The 25,668-nt window shown below is 49.5% G+C and overlaps 2 protein-coding genes across 6 annotated transcripts in view; one reads left to right on the top strand and one right to left on the bottom strand.

Moving 5' to 3' along the window:
- Window positions 1–30: 30 nt before the first annotated feature.
- SNORC (secondary ossification center associated regulator of chondrocyte maturation) lies at window positions 31–11,011 on the top strand. 4 transcript variants are annotated; one of them, XM_050978182.1, is made up of 3 exons: window positions 31–2,167; window positions 10,002–10,187; window positions 10,873–11,011. In XM_050978182.1, exons 1-3 carry the CDS (start codon window positions 2,074–2,076, stop codon window positions 10,980–10,982), a joined length of 390 nt encoding a protein of 129 aa, XP_050834139.1. In that variant the 5' UTR covers window positions 31–2,073; the 3' UTR covers window positions 10,983–11,011. The 4 variants fall into 4 exon arrangements, with proteins under 4 accessions (XP_050834139.1, XP_030083121.1, XP_030083120.1 ...); XM_030227261.2 differs by lacking the exon at window positions 10,873–11,011 and having other exon boundaries at window positions 31–1,485; window positions 2,054–2,167; window positions 10,002–10,807; XM_030227260.2 differs by lacking the exon at window positions 10,873–11,011 and having other exon boundaries at window positions 31–1,485; window positions 2,007–2,167; window positions 10,002–10,807.
- A 441-nt stretch (window positions 11,012–11,452) lies between these two features.
- The window catches only part of NGEF (neuronal guanine nucleotide exchange factor), a 48,562-nt gene continuing 34,346 nt past the window's right edge, over window positions 11,453–25,668 (bottom strand). For both annotated transcript variants that reach the window (XM_050978180.1, XM_030227257.2), the window contains 8 exons: window positions 23,828–23,957; window positions 22,734–22,808; window positions 20,735–20,824; window positions 18,947–19,110; window positions 17,775–17,930; window positions 15,217–15,296; window positions 14,659–14,763; window positions 11,453–14,078 (listed from right to left, as the gene is read on the bottom strand). In XM_050978180.1, coding sequence (XP_050834137.1) covers window positions 13,906–14,078; window positions 14,659–14,763; window positions 15,217–15,296; window positions 17,775–17,930; window positions 18,947–19,110; window positions 20,735–20,824; window positions 22,734–22,808; window positions 23,828–23,957 — 973 coding nt within the window. In that variant the 3' untranslated portion in view covers window positions 11,453–13,905. The remainder of the gene's footprint in view (window positions 14,079–14,658; window positions 14,764–15,216; window positions 15,297–17,774; window positions 17,931–18,946; window positions 19,111–20,734; window positions 20,825–22,733; window positions 22,809–23,827; window positions 23,958–25,668) is intronic.

The raw sequence follows: 25,668 nt of genomic DNA, 5'->3' as shown, positions 1-25,668 counted from the left end.
AATACACAGGATGTGGAACAACAGCTGCTGCTTTATTTCTTCCCTGGTGAGGAATACTGTTTGGTTTTTCTACTTGATAATTTTAGAGTTCAAATAAACACCAGTAAGTTGATATTGGAAATTTCTAACAAGAAAGCTTTAATTTTCCTCCTCTGTCTGTAGAGAAACGTGTGCATTCATGCTGGTGCTGTTTATGTAGGGGAGATCAAGCCATGGCTGGTTTGCTCTTAACACAAACACTTGGCCACGGAGCCTCCTTTGCCAGTCGCTGCCCACCCCATGCACTCCAATGCACTGCTTTAAATAAGGTGTTTTATTTCTCCCCTCAGCCTTAAGTCCACATGGAAACCTTGTAAGTTTCTCTTTTTAGACTTAGTTTCCTTTTTTGATACTTGTTTTTGTGTGGAAAATCCCAGTAAAGGTAATGGTAAATGTCTTGCCATTCACATGACCGTGGAAAATAAGTATGCTAAGTAAGGCCTAACTTACACAGTAGCCTTGCATGATGTTCAGCTGATCTCTGAGAGAACAGTTTATGTTTAGGCTGATAACCTGACAGTTTTAATATCTTCTGTTTTTAGCATATAAGGTGTGTGCTTCATAATTGCTTTCTGGTGTTTTAGTGGTATGATCTAATTTCTGCAAGCTAATTTTGGACTGCTCTGCGCCATGTTACAAGTACACAAAAGTGTGTTAGTTTTAAGCTCAGCAGGAAAGGAACAGCTTCTTGTTTGCTAAATGAAAATGCAGAAATGCAACCAGGGAAAATGTGCAATAGTTTGTCAGACTTTGAGGACTTCCCTTGGCTCCTGGGAATTCTTAGGTAATGGACCAGTGGGGAAGATGCGCTGTTCATAATATTGGAATACTGTGGTTTCTGTATTTCTGTGAAGGTAAGGTGGTGGCATGTGCAGACTGTGCACTCAGGTGGCTGCCTTGTCAACTTCTGTGACAAATAGGGCCCTTTTCTGTAGCAAGAGTCATTTGGATCAGTAGGGATGGGGAAAACAGGGGCTCCAAAAAGCAAAGCAATTGCTGCAGAAAAATCTGAATCTGAAATTTAAGACTTAAATACTTGTGTCATATTTTCAGAGCATAAAGAACTGACATTGGAGGTGTTTATGTATTCATTACATGATGGGAAACCATGAAGTATTCATCATCATATCAGCTCCAAAATATTAATGAAACTACTTCTGTGACAATCAGCTGGAGTGTTCCCCTTGTTTATACACCTCATCCATTCACCGTTCGTTGTTGCTGCAAATGTGATTTGAAGCAAACCTGGGTTTTCTGTGCTGTGAACTGTCCTGAGCCCCTGAGGCAGGCAGGGACAGAGTGGCAGAGGCTGGCAGGAGGAGGTGGTGCCTGAGGAGTTGGGATCCGAGGAGGATGCTGGCATTGCCTGCCAAAGGCAACTCTCCTGGAACGCTTGGAGACTTTGACAGCAGTTCTGAGACCACCCATGGCTCCCAGGCCAGCTCTGTAAGTATTCCACCCAGGAACAAGGATGCCATGGAGCTGCTCTGGCTCTGGCTCTGTTTCAGAGCATTTTAGCCTCAGAAGATTGAAGCCCTTCTTTGCTCTCCCCACTCTGCAATGCCCTGCCACCCTGCACAGTGAGGGAGAGCAGAGCCCTCAAATGGACTGCTTGGTCTTGGGCTGAGCTGCCCCAATGGCTCCTGTGTTATTTCCTGTGCCTCGGGATGGCCAACCCCAGGGAAGGCATTCCAGGGGCATCCTCATGGCCTCTGGAAAGGGCTCACCAACAATTGCTTGTGTGTGCACTGACCTGGCAGGGTCCTGATGGCTCTGCTTGGCTGCCTATGGGGTTTAGGCACAAGTTTGGGAGGGTGGAGCTGCCTTTGGGAGGAGGTGTGCTCCTGGAGCCAGAGAGAGGGAGGCTCTGCTGGGCTTTGCACTCTCTCTGTGCAGCTACTCTTGTGAAGGACTTTTTTTTTTTCTTTTTTTTCTTTTTTCTTTTTTTTTTTTACCTGACTGAACAGAATTTTTATTATATCAGTGAAATTTCTGGGTTGTTTGTGCTTTGAAGAGTTTTAAGGATTCCTGCTGATGCTTTTCCTGAGGGAAGCCATGCCCTACCACAGAGTCCTTCGCCTGGTCCTGCTAACACTGTGCAGCATCCTGGTCCCTGCTGTGCTGGCAGGTAAGGAGCTTTGTTTGCATTTAAAGCCCAAAAGCATGGGAGATCCTTTCTTACACTGCCGCTCTCTTCTCCCTTCCCTAAAAACATCCCTAAATATGTGTTGAATTATAATTGATTAAGGGAAACTAGCTTTGGTGGCTGCTGGCGAGCAAGAATATATTTTCAGTGGAGAAAATCCTTTAACTTTTCCTAAATAGAATGGCAGTAGCACCTATGGTGAGCATTGGTGGGTGGGGGGTCAGTGAACACATCAATCAGCAGGAGATGGAAAACCTCAGCGGCTGATGGGACAGGCTGTCCCTCAGCTTTTAATAGCAGGAAGAAGTTACAGTTATGGAAATAAACATTTTTCTTTGGCTAAAGCCTGTGTGCCAATTCCTGGTTCCTTCTGTGCTCTCTACTGCAGGAGAGCACAGCAGCTGCTTTAGGCAGAACTAGGGAAGTGTCCATGAAAACCTCAGTCCAAAGCCAAGGTGGGCATCCTTGTGGGGTTGCTCTGGAGCTGGGGTACCAGGGCAGTGCTGGAAAGGTGCCTGGCTCTGACTTGCTTTCAGTGAGGTGATGGGAAGAAGAATGGGAGAGATGCCTGTTGTGTAAGGCACTGTTTTTCTGGGGATTGTTATTAATTTCAGCTCTGTCTGCTCCTGCCTTCAGCAGAGCTGTGCTGGCTGCAGGGAGCTGGGGGCACAGCTTCAAAGGCTACAGGTGTGAGATGGGTTTTACAACTGGGGAAAAAACTGACTTCAAACCCCCTGCACTGATGGGCTCTGAGTGTACAGGTGGAAACTCTTATGGGGAATTGCCTCCTCCAGAGCAGTGGAGGCGAGGCTGAAGAGATGGCTGGGGCCAAGATAACAGGCACAGCATTTGTTTCCCCAGATTTCTGTCCTGCCTTCCAAGACCTGGAGCAATGTTTTGCAGTTCTCTCCTAGTTTCTTCTGAGTATCTTGCCTCACAGGGAGATCTAGCCAGCTGTCTAGCAGATCAAATTATGGAATTCTTTTTAAAGGAGCTTTCATATGGGTAGGGAGATTCACCGCTGTGCTTGGCTGGAACATCTGTGGGTGGAGGAGCAGAATTAGTGCAGCTGGTATCTTTTCCTTCTAGGACACCTTCTTTGAAGGGAAACCTTCAAAGTAACTAAGAAATGAGTGCTAAAAAGTGAATATTTTCCTTCTCAAACCATGAACATTTTTTTGTGCAGTGGTACATTAATCATTTAAGCACAGTTTCAGTTTGTGCCTTGCTCTTGCTCTCAGAAGCACTGGCCATGTTCTTCCCCCACACCAGGTAAGGTTTTTTCTTAATCATTAGCAGTATTTCACTCTGCAGGAAGTGATTGATTTCCAGTGAGAATTCAATCTGCTTCCTCTCCAAGCTGGGATCTCTTCTATGCTGTTTTAAATTTCCAATATTTGGTGCATTTGCTCTGGCCCCCCTCCTTGCCAACTTTTCTATGTGCTTGCTCTGGCATTGCAGCTGTGGTTTGTGCCTGGTGCTGCCTCCCTGTGTCACTTTGCTCCTGTGATGCACTCCCAAGTTTACTTGATCCTTATACTGAGTTGTGCTCGCACAGTGATGCTTGAAGGGCTTTGTACTGGGGAGTACAACGTTCAGATCTTGGGGTATAGGAGAGATTCCTTGCTTTCTCTGCAGTGCTTCAGAGATGTAAGGCCTCTAACAGGTTGTTCCCTGCTCCCTCAGAGATGACAGGAGGGAACCAGCCTGGACAGTAAGCCAGCCTAGGAAGAGAATGATTCTCTGCTGCATGGAGAGTTCCTGCCCCCAGTACAGGTGCTTTGAGGAACAGTGGAACTTTTTCTGCCTTTTACTCCATTAGAAAAGGAAATTTCTGGCCTGGTGCAGACAAAGAGGGGAAGGGCACACAGACAGCCCTCTGCTCTCAGCACATACACACACAGCCCTGCCTTTCTGTAAACAAGTTTACTTAGTATCCATCAGAACCGCAGCTCTGCCTTGCTGCGCACAGGAGCTCCTGGCCTTGCCCTCCACAGGCTGCCCTTTGTGCTGCTGCTGAAGGGCTCCTTTCAGCCCAGCCCTGGCCCCCTGCCTGCCATGGCCACCTGGGGCTGGACAGCCCCTTGCTGGCCTCGGAGTTCACCAGCCCCCTGCCCTTTCATCTCAGCACCTCTGACTGTCCCCAGCAGAGCCCTGCAGAGTGAGCGGGAGCGGCTCTGCCTCAGAGAGGGCTGACCATGGGGTGATGCAGCCCCCGTGCCCAGGATGAGCCTCCTCTCCCTGCTGGCTGCTTGCTCAGCTGGTCTGATTTCCTGGACAACATGGTCAGGGCTCTGCCACTGGTGCAAGTGTGAACTTCTCCAAGTTACTGAGCTCTTTCCAACAACACATTTGTCAAAAATGGGGAGGTGACCAAGCCCATCTTTAACCCCCTTTGTCCACATCATCTGGGTGCAACAGGAAACAGCCACCTCAAGGATCTGTGACAAACCCTTAGCCTTCTCCATTTCCTCTTTCTCCAAACCCAAGTGGCAGGTAGGCCTAGAGCACAGGAGGATTGTGAAGAGCTGATTTATTTTTCCTATCAGCAAACCCAGTTTCAATTCCTGTAATAGATTCAGAGCCCCAAATGAGTTGCAAGTTAGCACAAAGCCTTTGCAAGACATCAGCTTCTGAATCATGTGTATTTGGTGTTTAAACTCACATGTGGGCTCCTGAGCTTGTTTTGAGCTAATGTGGAAATATGTCTTACTGCAGTAGCACATCAGAATAGTTTGGGGGGGAAAAAAACAACAGAGACAGAGCACACACACTAAAAGAAGAGACACAGGAAAACACCTTGACCAAGCACATCTTTCTGTAGCAGCTTGTGTGTCTTTTTTTTTTTTTTTCAACTACAGGAGAAACAAAAATAATTAGTAAATTTTTTAAAGCTTAAGTTCTAGAACATGGATAGCAGTAAATAGGTTTTGTTTGGCAGATTTCAGGAAAGGATGTAGTTGTTCCAGAAGATCTGTCCACACTTGAACCAGGACTTTGTTACCAGCCATTACTCAGCCTTGCTTGGCTCCAACACTCCTTACAGATTTCTGATGCTGGTATGGACTCCTGAATAAGGAGCTAGGTTGAAGTTGAACAGTGAGGATGATGAGGTGCTGAAGTCAGCTTGTGTGAAGAAGACTATTGGCCAGTGGCAAGTAACTTTCAGGGACAATGATGTGACGTGGCTACATCTGTCTGCCTTAAGGTCTTAGAGCTGGCTGTGGGGAGGGTCTGGTTCTTTAAGACTTGGTTGGCATCCCCTTTCAGTCACTGAGTACCTGGGGTACTGGCTACCACATCATTGTGCTGGCAGCTCACCCCACCTTCTTTCTAAGCATGGAAATAGCAGTTTTGTCAAGTTGCCTTTGCCATCACCCCCTCTAGATCTCTCTATGGCCCATGTGTCTGGAGTTCCATTGGCCCCTGCATCACTTGGTAAACTCATCATGTATTTCTTCATGGTAACTGATCTTTTCTTCCCATTTCCTCACCTGTTACAACTAACCTGTGTTGGAGAGAGGAAGAAGACAGTGCAGCAGAGATTTCCCTAAAATAAGACAATTTGTAGTGTTAACATGTGGGAAGGAAGAGCTGCCATCATCCACCTGGCCTTCTGCAAAGCACTCTAATAATTTTAGTCCATTTTGTCCAGTTCCATCTCCAGTAAAACGCCAATAAGATTATTGCATGTTGTTCTCCTAAGTGTTCTCCTACTGTATTACTCATGAAAAGGCCTTTACTGTTAGTCTGAAAGCAGCAGTTGCCTTCAGCTTGTGTTTCAGAGCTGAGACAGAGCTAATGCTGGGGAACAGCTCATTTGTGCCAGGGCCTGGAGGCTTCCCCTGCTTCTGGAGCAGCTGGCACTGAGGCACAGAGCCTCAGCAGCCTGGCAGCCCCTCCATGTAGCCCTGGCTACCCCACCAGGGCAAGCAAACAATGTGAGTGCACCATGGGAGTTTTCTAGAGGTGGGACTGGTCCTGAGACTGGCAGCACAGCAAATGCATGGCTTTCCCCCAGAAATTAAACATCTGGTCTTGTGATGGATGATGTATTTTGAGTGTGTTTTTTTGCTTCTTTATTTCTACAAAGTTCTTGGGTGAACAGGGAAGCCATGCAGTACTTTGCTTTGATATTTAACTTTCAGCTCTTGGTTGCACTCCCTCCCTGGAGATGGCAGCATGTTTGGGTGTTTTTACACACTAAGTTAAGATTACTGTTTCTTGCCCTATGGCCATGGAGCTTCCCTTCAACTTGCACTTTCCTTGGGAAGGGCTGCTGCCAGCTCCAGAGCTGTCACTGAGGTTTTTTTTGAGGTTCACAGGCCATGTCCCCCTCATCACAGTCAGAATGACAGTGACAGTGTGGGCAGGAAGGCCTGGCCACGCTGGTGCTGCTTTCTCTATAGATCATGTTTAGATCCTGGTCTCCTGCTTGAGCACAGAATAACTGAGCCTGGGAAGAGCAGGACTTGTGGTGGTCACCCAAAACATCAGGTGCAGAGCAGAGAACTGAACTTCCTGAACTGGGTCCCCTGCCTATAGATAGAACCTCTCCAGATCCTATCCAACAGGTGACTGGAAAAGGCCCTTGTGTCTCACTTGGAGACATAAGACCTTACTAATAGTGTGCATGTGTTGGGGTTTGGTACCTGACATAAACTCTTCTTCCCATCACTTTTCTTGCTTTTACCAGGAGACTGAAATGGGATTGTGGCATTTGATGTGGGTCCATTAGAGATCTGCCACTCCCAGCCAGCAGCTGTGTGGCTGACACTTACTGGGCCAGTCAGGGAAGCAGGTGTGAAACCTCTGCTTGTTAAAGAAACCTGCTGGATGCATGAGGATAGTTGGATGGGTGCTTGGGCTTCTCAGCTGGAGGAGTGGAGGCATGTGAAGACATGAGCTTTTAGGTTAGGAGGGAAAATCAAAGGAGAGACATGGGGAGAACAGTGCTGGTTATGATCAGATGTTCTCCCAGGCTGCAGCAATAGGCTCTGGAGGAACCTGCCTCTTGTTTTGGGTTCTCCCCTCTGTGTGCCCACGGCAGGGCCCTTGACACCTGCTCCACTGGCATGGAGGGGCAGGAGCTGAGAAAGGGGACCAGCATTGAGCCCTAGCTCCTGGGGAGGCTCAGCTGCAGGTATTTTACTCAATGTGTGTGCAGGAATCCACTGCTGCCTCTGAGCTCCCAACTGTTCCTGTGGCACCAGACCTGACTGAAAGGGGTTGTTTCCCCAGGCTGTAGAGCCGGTAGGGTAAAACCGCAAGAACTTGGGACAGCAAATGCATGTTAAGCACATTCTGCCTTTTCTGTGTGGGCAGACTGAAAGTGTGTGTCAGTTGGATGAGGGGAATTAACAAAATACATATCCAGCAACCATCCAAGTTTTTAAAAATCACAGTGATCATAAATGAATTAGACTGTTTCCTCTGTATTTGGCTATCAAAAAAGAGCTCTGTGCCCTGCTTAAAGAGAGCTGCCAGAAATTTTTCAGGAGTCTCTCCTGTTCTCAGTGCATCTCTCTGGCACCTTTGGATCTGGTGGCACCTGTGGGACCTTTGCACTATGGTTAGAAGAGATAGTGCTCCCTCCTCTTCCCTTTGAGAACAGGGATTGGGAAGACCCAGCCCAGATCATACAGTCTCCCTGGATGGTGCATCTGTTACAGATCACCTGAGCTAACACCAGTCCCTGGTCACATGCAAGGTGTACGTGCAGCTCTGGAGAAAAAAACATTCTTGGGAAAGGAAGCAACAACTGTGTTCCTCTACCAGGTGGGGACAATGGCAGTGTTGGTTCTGGTCTGGGGGTGTTGGGAGTCAGGAAGGTCACTGCTGGAGTGGGGTCACTGTGGAGTTTCACCCTTACAAAAGCAGCCTGGAACCAGGGCTTCCAAAGCATTCAATATGTTTGGTCTGTTGCTAAACTGGTATGTTCCCCATGCCACTGTTGCCAGCTAAATAGCCCAGCTCTGCTCAGTTCTCTCCTTTGTTAACTACCTTTTCTCACTGAATTCTGTATTTCCTCTTGTTCCATTCTCTGGCTGTGAACCGCAGGATTTAAAGTAGAGAGGTCCACTGGAAGTGGCACTTTGTGGAAGAGCCATGGGATGGAATATGAGACATCAGTTCTGCTGGTTGGTTTTGCAGCACAGGTTGGGAAGGGCCCTGCAAAGGCTTGATGTGGGGAGCTCTTGTGGAACACAAACCTCTGTGTGCATGTACAGGGGAGCTGAGATGCCATCTCTGGTGCAGAGACCATGGGTGTACCAAGTTGTGAGGACGTGGTGTTCTCTGCTATACCCAGCTTTGTCAGGGTTCCTGCCTAGGTCTAACTGGTACAGGCTGCACACTGGGAACATACTTGTCTCTGTTGATGCTCATTGGCCAGGGTTAAACCTGGCAATTGTCTTGCTGGATACGCTGTAGCTTTTCTGCCTGTAGAAAGAGCTTTCAAAACTAGTCTAGAACTTTGCTGTGTTCCCAAGATTGTGGAATAACTCTGGCGTTGGTGGGAGCTACTCTGATGCAAACCCTGAAGTAAGTTCTCAGTGGGTTTCTACCAGCAGGAAAGGTGAGTGTTTTGGCCCTCTCTGGAACAGGGAGGGATCTTAAGGGAGAACAAAGTGTGGTGCAGCCCATTAATGAGGATTCTTTGCTCTCCCCCCACAGTACCTTCTGTCCACAGGAGGCAAGGAGGGCTCCAGACACTTAAAGCTGGGGCTGGTACTGCCAAGATGTGCTGCTGCCATCTCTCTTCCTGGGCCACAGAGAGTCTGGGATGAGTCTTCAAGTGCCCCTGGTACACCAAGGTTTACATGACAGAGTTGGGGTGCCCTTGGATACCTCTATGTCTTGCCCCAGGAGCCTGGGCTGTTTGTTCCAGCTCTTGATTCCCTATTCCCCAGTCCTGATAACCATTGTGCCAGTTCAGGAGGGCCCTGGTGGTGAATGTTGTTCGTTTTCCTCCCCCCTGCTTTTTTCCCCATCCCAGTGCAACATTCCCAGTGGTTTCAGCAGGGAGCTGTGGAATGTCTCCTGCTCCTGCCAGAGCCCACCTGAACAAGGCTGGTCATTGACAGGGAGCGTTTGCTGAGCCACACACAGGGAGGGCTCTCTGGCTTGGTCTCTGACCCACAGCAGGAAGGAATAACAGGAGACGAGTGGTAACATTAAACAGAACCCAGCCTGGCTTTCATCTCCCAGTATGGCGGGGGTGCAGCAGGGGGAAGTTGAGGCTCTGGGGTCCTGTCTGGGGGAGCCATGTCCTATGCTGTACCAGCACCTCCAGCATCCTGCACTGCATGGACTGGTGGTGCAGGAAAAAAGGGCCCTGAGATGCTGTGAATTTGGCCAGCACAGGTGCCAGTGGCCTCTGCCTGTTGGCAGTGTGACATCTTTTCCCAGCCCAGTCCCAAGGGCATCCATGAGTAAACCAGCTGTGGATGTTCATGTGGGGCCTGTTTGTGCACGAGCAGAGGTTGCAGGTTGTCAGGACACTCTATATTATCCCGTGTGTGCTGTGAGTGCACTACTTGCCACAGAACACATTGCCTTTGGCTGCTCTGGGTATGGCTGTTCAGCGGAGGTGATGTCCTTCGGAGGAGGGCTCTGCTGCACACAGGAGCTCCTGGCCTTGCTGAGAACCTTCTTCCTGAGAACCCTCCACTCCAGGGGGTTCTCAGCCCTCAGGTCACCCTTCATCCACCCTGGGGGCACCTGGCCGGCAGCTGAAGCCCAGGGACTTGCTGAGCTGTGGTTGTCACTAGTAGCCTGACCGGGCCCCCCATGCCCGTGGGCGCTTGTCTTCCAGTAGAGTACCCGCAGGACGCGGTCCCCACCCTCTGGAACGAGCCGCCCGAGCTGCCTTCTGGAGCCGGTCCCTTCGACGCTGCCACCGCCACCGCCCGGCTGTCGGATGCCACTGCTTTCCCCCCGTACACCTCCGAGCTGGAGCCCGACGACACCACCCACCTGCACCGGCTGGACACGGGGGACGGTGAGTGGCTGCGAGAAGTACTGCCCGCGGCTCACTCCCGCAGCAGCCTGGAATGTCCTCACGGATTTGCTCCCTGTGGGCCTGTCATCTCCCGGGAGCGGTTAAAGCCACACTGCTGGGGAGGGCTGCCTTTATTGCCTGCTCATGGAAACTTCCCTGCTGGAAAAACCTCTGCTGCAGAGCTCTTGCCAGCCCCAAGATGGCTCCAAGACTCTTCTTCCTGCCCCATGACCTGTCATGGCAGGCACCTGCCCTGAAAAGAAAACTGCCCTGGGTGTAGGTAGGGCTCTCAGGACAGAGTGTGCTGAGAGTTCCCTGGACAGGGAGCACAAGTGCCTTTCCTGGCTTGTGGCTCCTGACTGACAGCAAGCACCAGCTGCCATCTGGTCCTGCTGCAAGCGAAGCAACTCTCCCAGTGTGTTAGCAGGAAAGCTGGGCACCACTGACCCACTTTGTGGCAACTGTCCTTGTCACTGGGAGCTGGGTGAGGTGGTGGTAGCTGGCTTACAGCCCCCTGCCCAAAGGTGCACAGGATGACACCTGGGACATGGCCAGTGCAGGGAGCTCCAGGATGGGAGTGTGGCCTGATGCCTGGGGACATGCTGGGTGTGGGGTGATCCTTGCAGCCCTTCCCATCCAGGCCCCACTGACTCTGCTGACTTCATGCCTTTTTCTCTTCCTGCAGGCTCACTGGGGCCCGGAGCTATTGGTGCCATTGTCATTGCCTCCCTCCTGGGTACATCTGTGCTTGTGGCCTTGGTCGTCATCACACTGAGAAAGTTCTCGGCCTCCTGAACTCAATAAAACATTTTTCTGTTACACAACCGGCCTGTCTCCAGCCCTCCACTGCTCCTGAACTGTCTGCCTGGGGCCCTGGGAGAAATGGTGCCAAGGATACAGGAAAAGCACTGCAGGCCCTGTGCTGGGCAGCCGTGCATCGAGTGCTCATTGTCTTTGGTGTGTGTGTTATCTCCTGGGTGGCACAGATCTGGCAGGGCCTGTCAACCCCACTCAGGAGGAACCTGTGGCAGAGTGTGGCTTTGAACAGGGAGTTCAAAAGAATCCTTCTGGGTCTAGTCTGGGTGATGGGAACAGTGTTGGGAATCACCCTGCACAGCTTTCCTAGGGAAGGGTTGTTCATGGGTGTAAGCCACCCCAAGTTCATGTGCAACCCCATTCTGACCCACTGCATTTGGGCCAGTTGCACCGGAGGGGACTGGGGAGGAGAGGAGTGATCAGTCTGCGGGAGGAAGGAGACACACAAGTGTTTTGGCGCTGGCTTGCTCAGCTACATTTTATCACACAGAAAAACTAGACAACAAGAAGTTCCCCTCAGTTCGCTGAGGCAGCCTGGCAATGGCTGGGGGGCTCCAGCCTGTGTTTGTGGGCCCCAGGCCTGGCCCTGTACAACACTGGAGATCACTGAGATGGAGACGTGCAGGGCTGGGTCTGAGGAAATAACACTGGATGCCATTCAGTGAAAATGGCACAGCCTGTGCCTGGGGTCCGGAGTCCTGTGGAATCACAGCAGAGCAGGAGGAGCAATCCTAGGGCTTGGTGGTGAGTGATAGGACAGCACAGCAGCACTGAGCCCCTCTCCCTGGAGCAGTGCAGTGAGGAGCTGGCATCCTGGCTATGGCAAACTGGTGAAACATCTGATGGGCAAGGGAGCATTTCTGTGCTGTGATTAACATGCCAGGTAGGCACGTGGGGCTGCAGGCCCGGTGCTGGAGTGGTCTGGCTGCTGGGCTGCAAAGCTGGATGTTGTGAGATGTGGCGATTTCTCAGGTAATTTTAACAAATTCCTAGAGCTGGAGCTCCTCTGGGGGCTGTTGCAAGGTTTGGATCCTGAGCTGAAGGTTTGGTTGTCTCAGAAAGCTGACTGTGGGGTGCTGCTGGAGGGACCTGGCTTGGAGTGTCCCCATTAAATCTGCTCAATGCAGCAGACTGGAGGCTGCAAGTCTTCCTGGCCCAGCTCTGAGGCTGGGCAGTGACTGGTGATTGAGAACCACAGGGTAGTATGAACTTCCCATAGGTGGCCAAGGCAGCACAGCCCTGCTGGCTGTTGTCACGTGCTAATGTGTGCCACTGATCTGGGCCTGAGTCAAGAATGCCTTCTTCCCCCTTCACTGCTGTGGCTCCCACCACTTTGGTCCTGGGTGCTTACTCTGGGCAGGCTGGCCCAAGGCTGTGGTGTCAGTAGGGACAGACCTGGAACCCACCTCAGCTGTATTCAGCCTCAAACTGCACACACCACATAGTCCAAAGAACAGTTCTGTAGCCTCCCTTCACAGCTTCCAAGCATGCTGCTTTCTCCCCATGTTCCTGCTGGCATGGTTAGGCTCCTCTCGTCCATGCCCATGGCCTCTGTGTGGCTCTGTTGGCAGCTGCTCTCCATCCCCTCTCTGAGCACAACCATGGCACGGCCAGAGCATAAATCAGCACAGGCTACAATGTCTGGAAGACAATCCTTTGCCATGTTACAGAAAGGTGCCAAATAATTGATCTTAATGGATGCTGGCTGCAGCTTGAGCCCAGCTGAGAGGCTCTCAGCCAGGTGTGAGACTGTTGAACAAGGGGTGGCTGCTGTGGGTCTGCCCCCACGCTGCTCTCAGTGCTGTGCCCCGGGCTTCATGCATTGCTCAGTGCCACAGCTGGAAGGAGTGATGAGCTGGCTCTGCTGGCCACAAGACTTGCATATATACAACGGAGGTGAGCCTGTACAGGGAGGCTGGTGGGGGTGGGTTACAAGCATGCAGGCAGCAGTTGCTGGGCCTCCCAGAGCATGTAGGACAGCAGCTCCCAGCTAAGGTCACTCACCTGCTGTGTGGCTGCTGGGGCTCCAGTGGTTTGTGTGGTGTGCGAGATGCTGCTGGCACAGCCACCCCTGCTCTGGCCTCAGCAGCAGGGTGTAGCAAAGATCACAAGTTCACAACCAACCAGGAAAGGACATGATGCTGGGGTTCTGCAGTGGCCCTGCAGAAGGTGGAAGGCTGTGGTAGAGGGGGCTGAGCCATGGGACAGTGTCCAGATGTGCTTCGAGGTTGTCAGGCAGGCAGAGACGTGGGTTAGGGCTGGCAAGGCTGGGTTGCTACTGGAGAAGAGCTGGATGTGGAGCACTGCAGAGCATTTGATTGGAAGCAGATTGAAGGTCTCCCTGTGGGAGTGGAGCCCAGCAGCTTCACAGCAGGACTAGGGTAGCGGAGCTCCTGGGGCTCATCCCAGCCAGTTGTCAATGAGCTCTGAGATAGCTGAAACTGCTGCTTGACCTCAGTTCTGCCCCTGTGAGATGCTGGGTTCAGAGCACTCCAGGTTTGGAAGGTAGCAATGAACTGTTAATGCTTAAACCAGGTGATATCAATTGCTCATGTTTGTGGTCACTGCCCTTCCCAAGCAGCCTGAGCCAGCCCAAGCCAGCATATGTGGCTCATCTGGCCAGCACCTGGTGGCCTTTGGGCAGTGTCCGTTGAGCTCGTCCTCTTTGGGGCTTTACAGAACACTTGGAAAAGGGTTATTTACAGTTTAAAGAGCTGATCTGCAGGAAAGGACCAGTGCTTCCGGAGGGCCTAGGAATGACAGTCTGTTTGTTCATGGGTCTGTGTGCGTCATCCGGTGCACCAGGTCCCCCACAATGTCCCACAGCTGCCACCTCCTCCCAGCTGGCAGCCTCTGTCTTCTGCCTCTCTGAGGCACTCCAGATGCTGGGGGATGCCAGTGGTCACTGGCGGTTTCTGCTGCCCAGTTTTCTTCTCTGACTGTCATCTGACTTGTGCACCCGGAAACACTCCTTCAGGTTCTGGGCTCGGATTTTGGGGTTCAGGATCTCCTCCCCCATAGAACTGGGGAACCAGCCCCTCTCCTGGTCATGAAGACGTTCCCCAAATATCCAGCCTGCGTATAGACAGACACAGGTGTAAGTGGGGAAGGACTGGCCCTTGCTCCTGCATTGGGACAGCTATGCTGGAAAGAGCCATTGGAGCTGGCAGAGACTTCTGAGAGCTACTCAGAGGCCTGTGCTGAAGCAGACCCAGGCTGTCCATCCAGCAAGGAGGCCTTCTCACCTGAGCAGCATCATGTGAGGACAACTGGCTCAAGGGATGCCAGCAGAAAGCAGGCACTGCTGCCACTTAGTGCCCTCTGCTGTCCCTGGAGCCACAGGAGTGGTCCCCAGCAGACATCCAACGTGACTGAGACCACCAACTACAAGAGTACCCCAGAGAGCAGGACCACGTGGCTGTGAAGCATCATGAAGGAAGAATAGCACTGGCTTATATTGCAAGTGGCTGTGCTAGCTCTACCATGGCCCACAGCTGGTGCTGGGAGGCTGTGCCAGTGTTATCATAACTCTAGGCAACCTGGATTGGCTATTAGGCCTCTTCCTGGCTGGAGGAAGAGACTCGCAACTACCTGCCTGCAGCAAAGCTCATCCTTCCACAGTGACTCCCAGCCCATCCCCATCCCATCCCCTTACCATCATCTGTCTTGTCCAGGATGTTGAGGACATCAGCCAGTTCTAAGGAGAGCTCATCAGGCTGCTGGGCCACATACGGGTGGACACACTGGATCTGTGGGCAGTCTGCCAAGAAACAGGGCAAGAGTGAAGGATGGACTGGGATGGAGCCCCTTGAAGAGCAACACAGATTGGGTGGCTGTAGCCCCATGAGCTCTGCACATGGTCCTTCTGATCTGGTAAGGGCCTCTGGGGAAGTCAGGGAGTGCCCCAGCCAAAGATACTGGGGAGGCAACTCTTGGGAAAGGAGCTGGGTTCACATCACCACCACCCTGCTAGCCATGGGCAGCCTGGATGGGAGGGAAAGTGCTAGTGTAGCCCAGCCCAGGTGGGAGGGGTTGAGGTCAGGGCCAGGCCCAGAGACAAGCAAGTATTGGTGGTGGAAAAGGAAGGGAGCCCAGGGGGCAAGGGTTCAGCTTTGGCACAGGTCCCAGATATGTGGCTGCACTGAGATCAGGCAAAATAAGGCATCCTGGGGTAGGGGTGAAGAGCTCCCAGCTCTCATGCTGTGTCTCTTACCAACAAGTCTGGATGTAAATGAAACAAATTTGGTTCTCCGGTTCGGGGCTAGCGAAATCATCCAGCGCTTCATTTCACTCCTGGATAGGGGAGACAAACCAAAGCTGTGAACATGCAAGAGTTTTAAGGGCCCTAGCTCTTCTGCCTATCCAGTTCTGGACTCCATATTCCTCCTCCCAGCCTCTTCCTGCCTGCCCCTCCAGGGTCCTGGGTGCAGTGGTGATGCTGAGCTCCTCTGCTGCACACCCTGGCTGGGATGTTACACTTGACACAGTGCTCTGGGCTCTGCTGCACAGCCCTGGCTGTCCCCCCAGGCAGCACAGTCCCGCTCTGGGGAGGGTCCCACCGTTAGCATTGTCAAGCACCCCCAGCAAGGTGGGGAGCCTGGCACTCTCTGAGTAGTAGCAAGCAAAGGCAGCTCCTGTCTGAGCTGGTCAACACGAGCAGTTTTTCTGGGAGATAAGCAGTTACAGGAACCATTTATTCCTGCAACTGCTATGCAGGAACATTTAAAGGGCAGAGCTGATTAATTCCCTTGCAGAAGAGCACTGCAGCACACCAAAGGTACACTTGCTTGGCAACAAGACCTTGTTGGAGCCTGAAGTGAACAGCATGCTGCAAAACCTGGACCTGCAACTGGGAGGGTGAAGATCTCACAAATGCTGGAGAAGACCCAGACTTGGCTCCCCTCAGGCTTCCCTTAGCCCTACAAGGAAATGGGGCAGTTCACCTTCACAGGCTCCAACTCCTGCCTGGATGGAAGCTGTGCTTCCATCTGCCAGAGAGCCAGAGTTTTCTGCCTTCTCAGGTCATTTTAAAGCCTGAGCTTGACACACATGAAAAGCCATAGGAGTGTCTTCAGGAAGGAGAGGGCCTAAAAGGGGGATGTAAAGGACAAGTGCTGGCAGGTTGATCTGTAGGGTTGGGAATACTTTAAACTTCAGGTATGAAGAACAATGCCAAGGACTAGTGGAAACACCTGCAGGTCACATCACATGAAGATATGTGGGACAAGGGCCTGGAGCACAGAGGAGCTATAACACATAGAGGTCAAACCCAGAGTCTTGCCATGCTTGCGGCCCTGTTTGTATGCTGGCCCTGCACACAGATCCTTCCAGGGCTCCATGGATCCACCCACAGTGCCCAGCTCCTCTCAGCCTGCAAGGAGCCCACCCACACTCCAGTTCTATGGGTGCAACTGGTTGTGTCCAAATAAAGTGTCAGCTCCTGGCAGAGCCCACCCAGGGCATGAGCTGCAAGTTGCTAGTGAGCAGCATTGTTGCAACAGCTGTAGAAGAGATGCAGAAGTCTCTGATTGGCTCCCACTTATGTCTTCTAACTGTTTAGTTTTCCAGTCTGTGCCCAGTACTACCTCCATCATTCCTGCATCTCTGAAACAGCAGCCTTCAGCAGTCGATATGTCACATGTCAGTGCACAAGACCTGTTGGCAAGCCATGTTCTGGATCACATACCTGCTGTGGCCGCCTAGAAGATGGGACAGGATGCAGAGCATGGACCTGAGACTGCCTCCCCAGAGCTGAGCAAATCGTGGCCTGGTTTATCATTTGCTGCACAGCCAAGCCTCACAGACGTCACACGTGCGCTTGCCCTGCATAGTGTGACTGACATCTCTATTTTCAGTGCAGCAAAGCTGCAGCCATATGTCTGGGGAGAAGGTGCAGCTGCTCACTGGACTGGGGGCTTATCATGCTGATGCTGTGGCAGTGGTGGTGGTGGGGGGGCAGTCAGGGTGCAACCCTGGGGCTGGTGTTCATTTAGGAATATGGATGATGAACACCAGCCTGCTGATGCCAGACAACATCAGCCTGGGGATGTGAATTGTCTCTCGGAGCTGTTTAGCTGGTGGCTAGAAAATGTGGGCCTGGTAATGCTTGGGTCAGTGAGAAAGCCTTGCCCTATGCTCCAAAACAATCAGGTCAGTGCTAGCACAGCTGAATCATTTGCCCAGCCTGAGCTTGTTGGAGCCTGAAGTGAAAAATCAGTGAGCCAGAAAATCTGTATCCAGGGAGACAAGGAGGCCCTGAGCTGCAGAAGGGCTGCACAAGATTGGCACTGGCTGTGGAGACATGGAGAAAGTAGCCTTTTCTCCCACCTTCACCCACAAACAGGAGACACTTTGCTCCACAGGGCTGGTTAGGCATGGCCATGATTCTTGTGAGTCAGTGGAGCCACTGGAGTGTGTGAGTGTATATCCTGCTTGGTTTTACTTTATGAATATGCTGCAGTCTGTAAATCAGCTGGGACCTGGTGCCCGAGCTGATTTCTGACCTCTCTGTCCCAGAACAGGGACTGCCTGTCTGTTCACCACTCCTGAGGCCTCAAATACACCGTACAGGAGAAAAACCTGCCTAGGTGACCAGTAGCCTTGGGGCTTTGAGTAGCCTCAGGGGAGTTATGCTGGGCAGAGAGGCCATTAGGGCCAGCTCGGCTGCAGCCCCCCCTGCCCATCCCTGGGAAGCTTGGACAGCTAGTCCCCATGAAGGCAGGGTGTAGGGAGAGAGCACTGCCAAGTGATGGCAGGGTGACTGGTACTCACTGGGACGATGCCTTCAGCATGTAGCTGGCCTCCCGGTCATCTGCATTCTCTAGCAGCCTCAAGATGAAGACATTGGCCAAACTCTGCCCCTGATCTTCTAACTCCTCTACCCGAAGAAGCCCTCGGGGAGCAGAGTCAAACACTTGGTACTTGTCCCTGGGAGAGGTTAGAGAGATTAGGAAAAACTGTGGTTATTGCAGGAGACTTTGACTTCAGCCACCCAGAACTGTACTGAGGACACCAACCAGGAGCTGCTGCATGGAAGGAGGTGAAAAGATGTCCTGCTGTGGTATAGGAGGAGCATGTGGCTATAAAAACCACTGCAAAGCAAGGAACTCTCTCTGTGCTCTGCCCTGGGCAGCCCTCATGGCCTGGAACAAGTGGCTTGCTCTGTCTGAGCTCCCCACGTCCAAAACACAGATGGCGCTCCCTCAAAGGGGATTGTCAGGCTTAATTCATTCCTATTTATGAAGTGCCTCTGTGTTTTCTGGATACAAGTTGCCACAGAAGCAAAACATTTCCCAGCATACAGACAGTGCGGCGACACGCTCATTAGGAACAGTGGATGGGCAAGATGCTCCCTACCAGTGGGTCTAATTCATGCCACAAAGGGCGTGCTGTTCTCTGCTGCTGTGTTTCACCAGTGTCTGCTTGCACAAGACACAGTCCTCAGCACGACAACACCCTCCTCAGGCAGGTTACACCATGTCAAATATAAGCACTGGCCTCAGGCCAAAATTTATACCCCTCCCTGCTACTCTAACTTTCTAAGAGTTTTAACTGACTAAATCTGAGCTGTTCTTCAGGAAGCAATGAGTCAAAAATCACTTCTTGACAGGAAGAAAGGTCTCCAGGGTCAGCTCACCAGCCAATGTAACTCACTTCCACCCTGCAGAAACTGCTGGATGCATAGTCACTTTGTTGGCAGATCTGCCCTGGGATCTGTTTAACTCCTGTTGGCCATGAATTTTCAGCTAGAGAGAGCTGTGCCACCCATGAAGAGTCAGCTGTGCTCAAAGGTAAGGTGACTACTGGAGGGAGGTGTACATGTCAGGCCAAGGGATGTGCCTGTGCCTGAGGGACAGGATGGGGTCACAGCATCACATGTTGGATAAACCTGGGGCAATAGAACTAGTGAAGTATCCTGTGTACTACCCAAATTTTGCACTCACCCTGGAATTTGCCGGCAAATCACCAGCAGATCATTGAAAAGGAACAGATAGATTTCTCTGAAGAGTTTCTTGGTGCGAAGTGTTCGTGATGTCTTTGGACCATTCATTTGCTGCAGTTCCCCCTGCTTCAGCAGCCAGCGGGAGTGAGAGATGATGGGTACAGACTAGAAGGGATGAAAAGATGGCAGAGTTTAGGAAAGCAGTAAAACCCCATGGATTCAAGTAGTTATGATGCTGAAAGCACCAAGAGATGCAAAAGGAAGGGTAGTGAACTCCCATCACCACAACTTGCACTGCAGAGGCTGGAGCAGAGCTGCAAGGAGAGAGCAGTGTGTTCTGCCATCCACACAGCCTAGCACAGCATGATAGAAGTTGGATAGGGGTGCAGCAAGAGCCCGAGGATGGACAGATATTTAAGGATGGAATGCTAGAGTGCCAAGTACTGGAATGAAACAACAGCCTATGCCCTGATCTCTCTCTGAGAGACCCTGTCAAGTGGGCTGAACTTTCCTAAACAGTAAGACTGACTTTTAAAACCACAGATTTGGCCTTTTGGCTACAAAAAAACCAAAGGTTAAACAGGTTTCCTCTGGTTGGGTCTGTCCCTGTCAGGAGGAGATACTGTCCACGCACCTACCACAGCATTTCTGCTGGAGTTTTGACTCATATTGTGCTAAAACCAAGAAGCCCAGAACAAAGTGCAGCACATCTTGCACTAGAAGAATACTACACTTCCAAATGACTGAAATATTGAAAAATACCTGTATAACTGTCACTCTTTCTACCTTCTACCAGTGCTCATCACATGCATGGTGGTACAATATTTCTTTTCAACTCCTTGCACTCTTCTCCCCAGAAGAGCCCTATGTGTGCCAGTTCCCAAGGCAAATCTGCTCCAGAGATGAACCAGCTCCTGCCTGTCATTATTGCCTCAGCTTTACAACAGGTGAAGGCAACTGTGTAGCCTCCCTAATCTACTACTGTCCTGTGAACTGTGGTCTAGCCCTGACACACTGGTAAAGTGCTCTATAAAAATAAAATTGTTTTGGTTGTTCACGTACATAAAAAGATTGCTTGGAAACTATATATGATCCTTACAGTTTGTGAAGCAGATAGACCTGAGAAGCATCTCTACAGCATTCAAGAAAAGAACTGACAACTTTATACTCAGCACTGGAATTTAATGGTATACATCTGAGATGTATATACCATATATATATGTATATATAAACCCTATATATATATGGTGTGTGTATATATATATTTAACTATATATATATATATATATACACCATCTGGTATATATAACTGAGATCTGATCAGATACCCCTAAATATTGATGTAGTAATTCCCTCAGTGGAGCTGAAACAGATCAGCAGCAGGTATTTAGAGACTGTACACAATACATAAGCACAGGAAAGAATCAAAATGGTGGGACAGTCTTTGTCTGGGTATTTTTCAGTTTTAAAGTGTTTTGCTTTGTAGCTTTCATCTATCTTGGACATATTTTGTATGTAAAATAACAGCTGAAAGCTGACCTGCATTTTGAAGGGAGGTAAGAGGGAAGAGCCAGATCTGAGTGCTGAGCAGGAGCACATTGCACAGGAGAGGTGATGCCAACGAGTCCGACCAGTGTATGTGCACACCACACTGGCCTTGGTGCTGCCCCACCCTCTGCAGCGAGTGTGCACTGAGCACACACAGAGGTGCTGTGCCTGCAGCAGCCCCTTTGGAGGCTGTCTGCAAAGTGCAGACAGTGAACCAAAACTGTCCAGCCTGTGCTTATACCTTGATCTTGAATTCTAGTTTCTTCTGGATGCTGATCATCTGCTCTGTTCGGCTCATCTTCCGGACACCTTCATTACATGCTTTCACCACCTGGGAAGAGAGAGCACAAAGGTTTGTCCCTGCTGGCCTAAAGCAAGTAAGTGATGATGGACAGCATGAAAAGGCCTGACCACAGTCAGGTAAATGCCCTGCTGTAACAGGAATATACAAAGCCAAATTCTTTTATCAGCACTGTGGGTGCATGAAAAAGAGAAGGGAAAAAAAACCCCAAAACCTGAACAACCAAAGAGCTAACAAACACCCAGAAGGTGTTACAGGTGGAAACTGTCGGAGGATATATTAGGCGGCTACATTCAGTTACTGAACCAGACAGTATAAAACAGTGCTTCTGGTTGCACAGCAAAATGAACAGCTTGTTTTCCAGAATCTGACATATCATATATCTCATTTTCCCTGTTCCCAACACTTGCAATGAGGTACATTTGCAGTATCATCTTCAAGGAGAGAATGAAGCCAAACATCTTTTTTTCAAAAATGCAGATGCTGTAGTTCTGCCAAGCAGCACTAGATGCCAGGGCTATGAAATGTCCTAGGGAAAGAGACATTCATCATACAGAGCCCAGCTGTGTTCTGAGTACAAACATTTAACTGAAAAACCACAACCAACGTGCAAGCACTATGCTGTTACAGGGACCTTAACCTAGATGACACTGTCTGTTTCATAAGGAGCAACTCTCTTGCGAATTGGCTAGGTAGAAAAATTGCATTGGAGAACAAGCTCCACTTTGTGCTGCGTTTCTGCTACTCTAACAGAATATTAGTAACTAAAACTGTGATCATCTCTTGCCTCTCAAATAGACAGAAAATAAACTTACAGAAAAAGTAAGCATCAGATGGTCTCTGTTATGTACCTAGCTGGATATTAGGTATCTCAGCTTAAACATTTACCTGTAAGTGTTTAACCATGCAAAAGAATTAGTAAACTGAATATGTGAGTCACTGATGACTGAGTACAAACCCAACATTATTCTATCAGAGGCTATAGTCATCTGCATGCTACAGGAACAGTCTTCCTCAGGCTACTGACTAATGGAAAAATAATTGGCTACCAGATGCATCAAGAGGGATTCTGCAAATACTACCTCAGTGCAGAACATCCTTCATTGATAAAGTCCCTGTCTTTATCCCCAGTGATCTCCAAGCATACACTTCCTATACTGGTTCAGGGCAAATCCAAGAGCCTGTTCTGTTTTAGTGTTTCAGTCAGAGACTGCATGCCCATCCTCAGGGTGATGTTCTAGCACAATTTTCAACTTCAAATACTTGTGTTGAACCGCAAGAGTCAGGAGATGTTCCAAGCTTCTGATGGAGAAGGGTTGAAACACTGTCCCAGCCCATGTAGCTGCCAGCTATGTCTAGGCCATTCAGATATGGCATTATCCTGTCAAACCATATCAGGAACAGCTCAGATGGGAAACACCCCACTACCTTTGTGGGGTTTTGTACACATCAGTAACTAGCACAACTGAACACCACACCTACCTACCAGCTTCAGGGAAGAGGGCTAAAAGCTGGCTTGTGTACTTCATTAGGAAGCTGTTATTCTAGGTCAGAAGAAAAAGTGTGCTGTGTCGGAGGAGCCTGACACAGTTGTACTCTGCACACACCTCTCAGTCAGATCCATCGCCTTCAGGTGTCTGTGAAAATCCTTTTGTGTTCTTGGAGACTCTAAAGGAAAACATTCTCTGCCCTTTCCTATGGCAGAAACATACATCTATTGTTAGCAAGGGGTTTGCTGTCACTGGCATCTAAGTGCAAGTAGACTAGTCCATCCTTCAGACTTTAGGGAAAAAAGCCTCTTGAAACACAGTGACAGAATTCAGAGGAACTGCTCCTGGACAGAATGTAGTCTGCTGGTGATTTTTTCAGGGGGGTAGGTGTGTGAAAAGAGCAGAGTGGTTTAATCTTAATGGCTTTCCATTAACTTATTCAAACTTACTGTTTCCAGTTCTTTATGTGCATCCAGGGCAGTGGATTCCCTGTCAGATTTCTCTTCCACTTTCTTCAAAATATTCTGTAGGGGAGAAAAGCCTGTGTTAATGCTGATCCCAACGTGAGAGTACAGAAAGATCTTTGCTAGCCCACAAATTACTTCTACCACAAATCAGCCTAATTACAGCAAAGGTAACACAGGTACAGTGACTCTCACCTCTTAGTTCTTCTTTCTCATTAAAACCTCTTCCTATCTGACCTTATATCTAAGAGAAATGTAACAGGTAGATTCTTATTTTATAAAAATAAGTTAATAAATAACTAGAGCTGGCACTAACAGACTGTTAGTGGTAATCCCAGTGGGATAAGACCATTTGGGATTGAGCTGTTTCCTCATCCCTAGAAGCATATTCTCCAGCAGGGTTTATATAAGGTGGCAAAGCACTGGCTGACTGGTCCAAGCCATCATTGTGTAGCATCTCTATGTCATCCAGTTGCTCTGCATGTGTGTGAGACCATCCTAATGTTATCTTAGATAACTCGAGTTCTATCATCATCATAGTATGAGGATTTCATATTATCTGAGCTTCATACCTTCTTGATGTTGCTCACAGGCAGCTCCTCTACACACTGACTTCTCCAGGTCCTCACAGTAAGGTGATGCTCCTCTTTCCTTACTCTTATATAGCACTAGTTCTTATTGATTGCAGGTGTGGCCTGTTAAGATCAGGCCCACCTCCAATCTTCAGCAACTGACCCAGCTGCAACTCATTGGGGGACAAGATCACCCTCTACATGCTAACTGTCAGGCAGCTGCATTAATGGACTGCTGCTACCCCTTCTGACAGCTCAACAAAGCTCCTCCTCAGCTCTTTGACTCAGTAAAAGCTATCTGGCGAATTCAACACTAGTTTGGGGATGGACTCAGTGACTGAAATCCTTTTTCCATAGCTGTGGTGAATGTCTGACTCTGTGGAAAGACTTCATCCAGTTCTAGGGTCAACTGTGGCTGTATCTAAGCTCCATTTGCAGCTGCTGAAAAGGAAAATTCCAGGAGTGATCCAGAAATCCTTTGTGAGAGAGAGAAGAGCAAAACTCTACCTGCACCAGCAGCTTGAGTCGAGTGATTCTTTGAAATGGCAGAATCAGGAAGGAAGAAAACGACAGGCCTTTGCACTTGGGATCCAGCTCCAGCTGTGAGATCACTTCCCGAAAGGCTGGTTTGTCCTGGCTGGGAGGAGAGATAGAGAAGCTGAGAACTTTGAGTGCTACCCTGCCTGGGACTCTGGCATATGGCTGGTGACCCAAAAGCAGCTTGGTCCCAGAGACAGCATCTGCCTGGTCTCTCCCAATAGGAGAGAAGAGGGAAGGAGGGGACTGAATGCCTCTGGGTGTATTTTAGTTTAAATCTAAAACTATAAATAGTGTTGGGGGAGGGAAAAAATAGACTTCTAATGTACAAGCCACGGCAGTGCTCACATGTGTTCATATCTAGCTCAGCAGCATACACTGCGTGTGTAGGTGTATGTGAATGGGGTATGTGTCCAAGTAAATGAGTCAGAGGCATAATTATATATTTTTACACAGTTGGAACTCTGTGATAAGGTGAAATTCACACAGTCATAAGAACAAGACAAGCCACAAAGTATCTCAAGCTTGAATATTCCTTGCTGCTTAGCTAGAGGATGGAAATCATTATCTGGCCTGAGAAGGGCAGGGGCCATGGGCAGGGCCCATGTCTGGGCCACAGACACAGCTGTGCAGAGCAGAGCAGTCCCAGCTGCCACAGGCAGACAAAGCTTTCTGGACTGAGTGAACCTGAGCAAGTCTTGTGCTGCTGGAGTCCTGGCTAGTCCTACAAACAGCATGGATGCAAAGAGGTTGCTAACTGTGCAAAACCTGCCTGTACTGTGTGTTCTTTACAACATTTGAAAGAAGCCATTAGCAGTGTTCCTCCTTGTTGCATCAGGTACCTGTCTGACAGTGTGACTCACGGCAGAATGGAACTGCATGTGTCTGAGGAACAGTCAAATGGGGGAAACTGTGACACACCTCAGGCTTTGAGTTCAGCCAAGTGTTGCAAAATTCCTGTGCTAGCTGGGAGCCTGGGGAAGGGAGTCAGTTCTTTTCAACGTGCTTTATGTATTCCTGCAGAAAAAAATGCTGCCCTCTGAATTCACATTTAGAAATACCTCATCTCCGACAGGTCCCTTTCAAGCTCAAGTAACCCAGCCTATTGCTGCTTTATCTAAGTGTTTAGATAATGGCTGTAGGCAAATTTTTTCTGCAGCTGTATTGCTCACCCCTGCCTGTAGGAAACCCTGTGGTACCCTCTTTTTGGAGAGAACAGCAGGCCAAGCTCAATAAAGGCCCCTTAAAATACTTTTTTTCCTCAAAAGCTAGAGAGCAGAGAAATGAAAGAACTAAAAATTGTTACACTTGCCTGAACCAGCTGATGCTATAGGAGAAAATACACTGCAGCATGTGCAATGGGCTGTCCTGAAAGAATCCAGGACATTGTAACTAGAGAAAAATTGATTCTCCTCCTCTCAAAGACAAGCCTGTAGGGCACTCCTTGTTTTGAGCTTGTATCAGACAATTTCTACTGGACCAAAAGACTTGCTACACTTGAAAAATACTACAAAAATATGTTGGATTATATTGTCAGGCCTAGATCTGTGTGTATAACAGTAGAATGTGAAGAAAATAGCTTTTCAAATTTTTTTTTCTTCTTTTAGGAAAATCCTGTTGTTCTGAAAAAGAATAGTTATGAAATTGGGAAAAGTTGAATGCCTTGCTGAGAAGGTTGGGAAAAGCAGTGGCTGTTCTTCTCATCAGAGATCTGTATTATATTCTTGGCCTTCCATCTTGCCTCTACTTGCAGATTAAAAATATATGCATTTCACAAGCATGTACATGGCCCTGCTTGGACCATAAATATT

This window comes from Serinus canaria, chromosome 9 (genome assembly GCF_022539315.1).
Source record: "Serinus canaria isolate serCan28SL12 chromosome 9, serCan2020, whole genome shotgun sequence".
Lineage (NCBI taxonomy): Eukaryota > Metazoa > Chordata > Aves > Passeriformes > Fringillidae > Serinus > Serinus canaria.
Note: the sequence above shows the minus strand (reverse complement) of the source record. Positions and strands in the feature narration are given on the sequence as shown.

What these genes read in the sequence shown, in the direction of transcription:
- SNORC (XM_030227261.2), top strand. Translation starts at nt 2,074, where the DNA reads ATGCTTTTCCTGAGGGAAGCCATGCCCTACCACAGAGTCCTTCGCCTG. An exon ending in GGTCCCTGCTGTGCTGGCAG is followed by an intron (nt 2,168 to 10,001) that starts GTAAGGAGCTTT and finishes CTTGTCTTCCAG; the next exon opens with TAGAGTACCCGCAGGACGCG.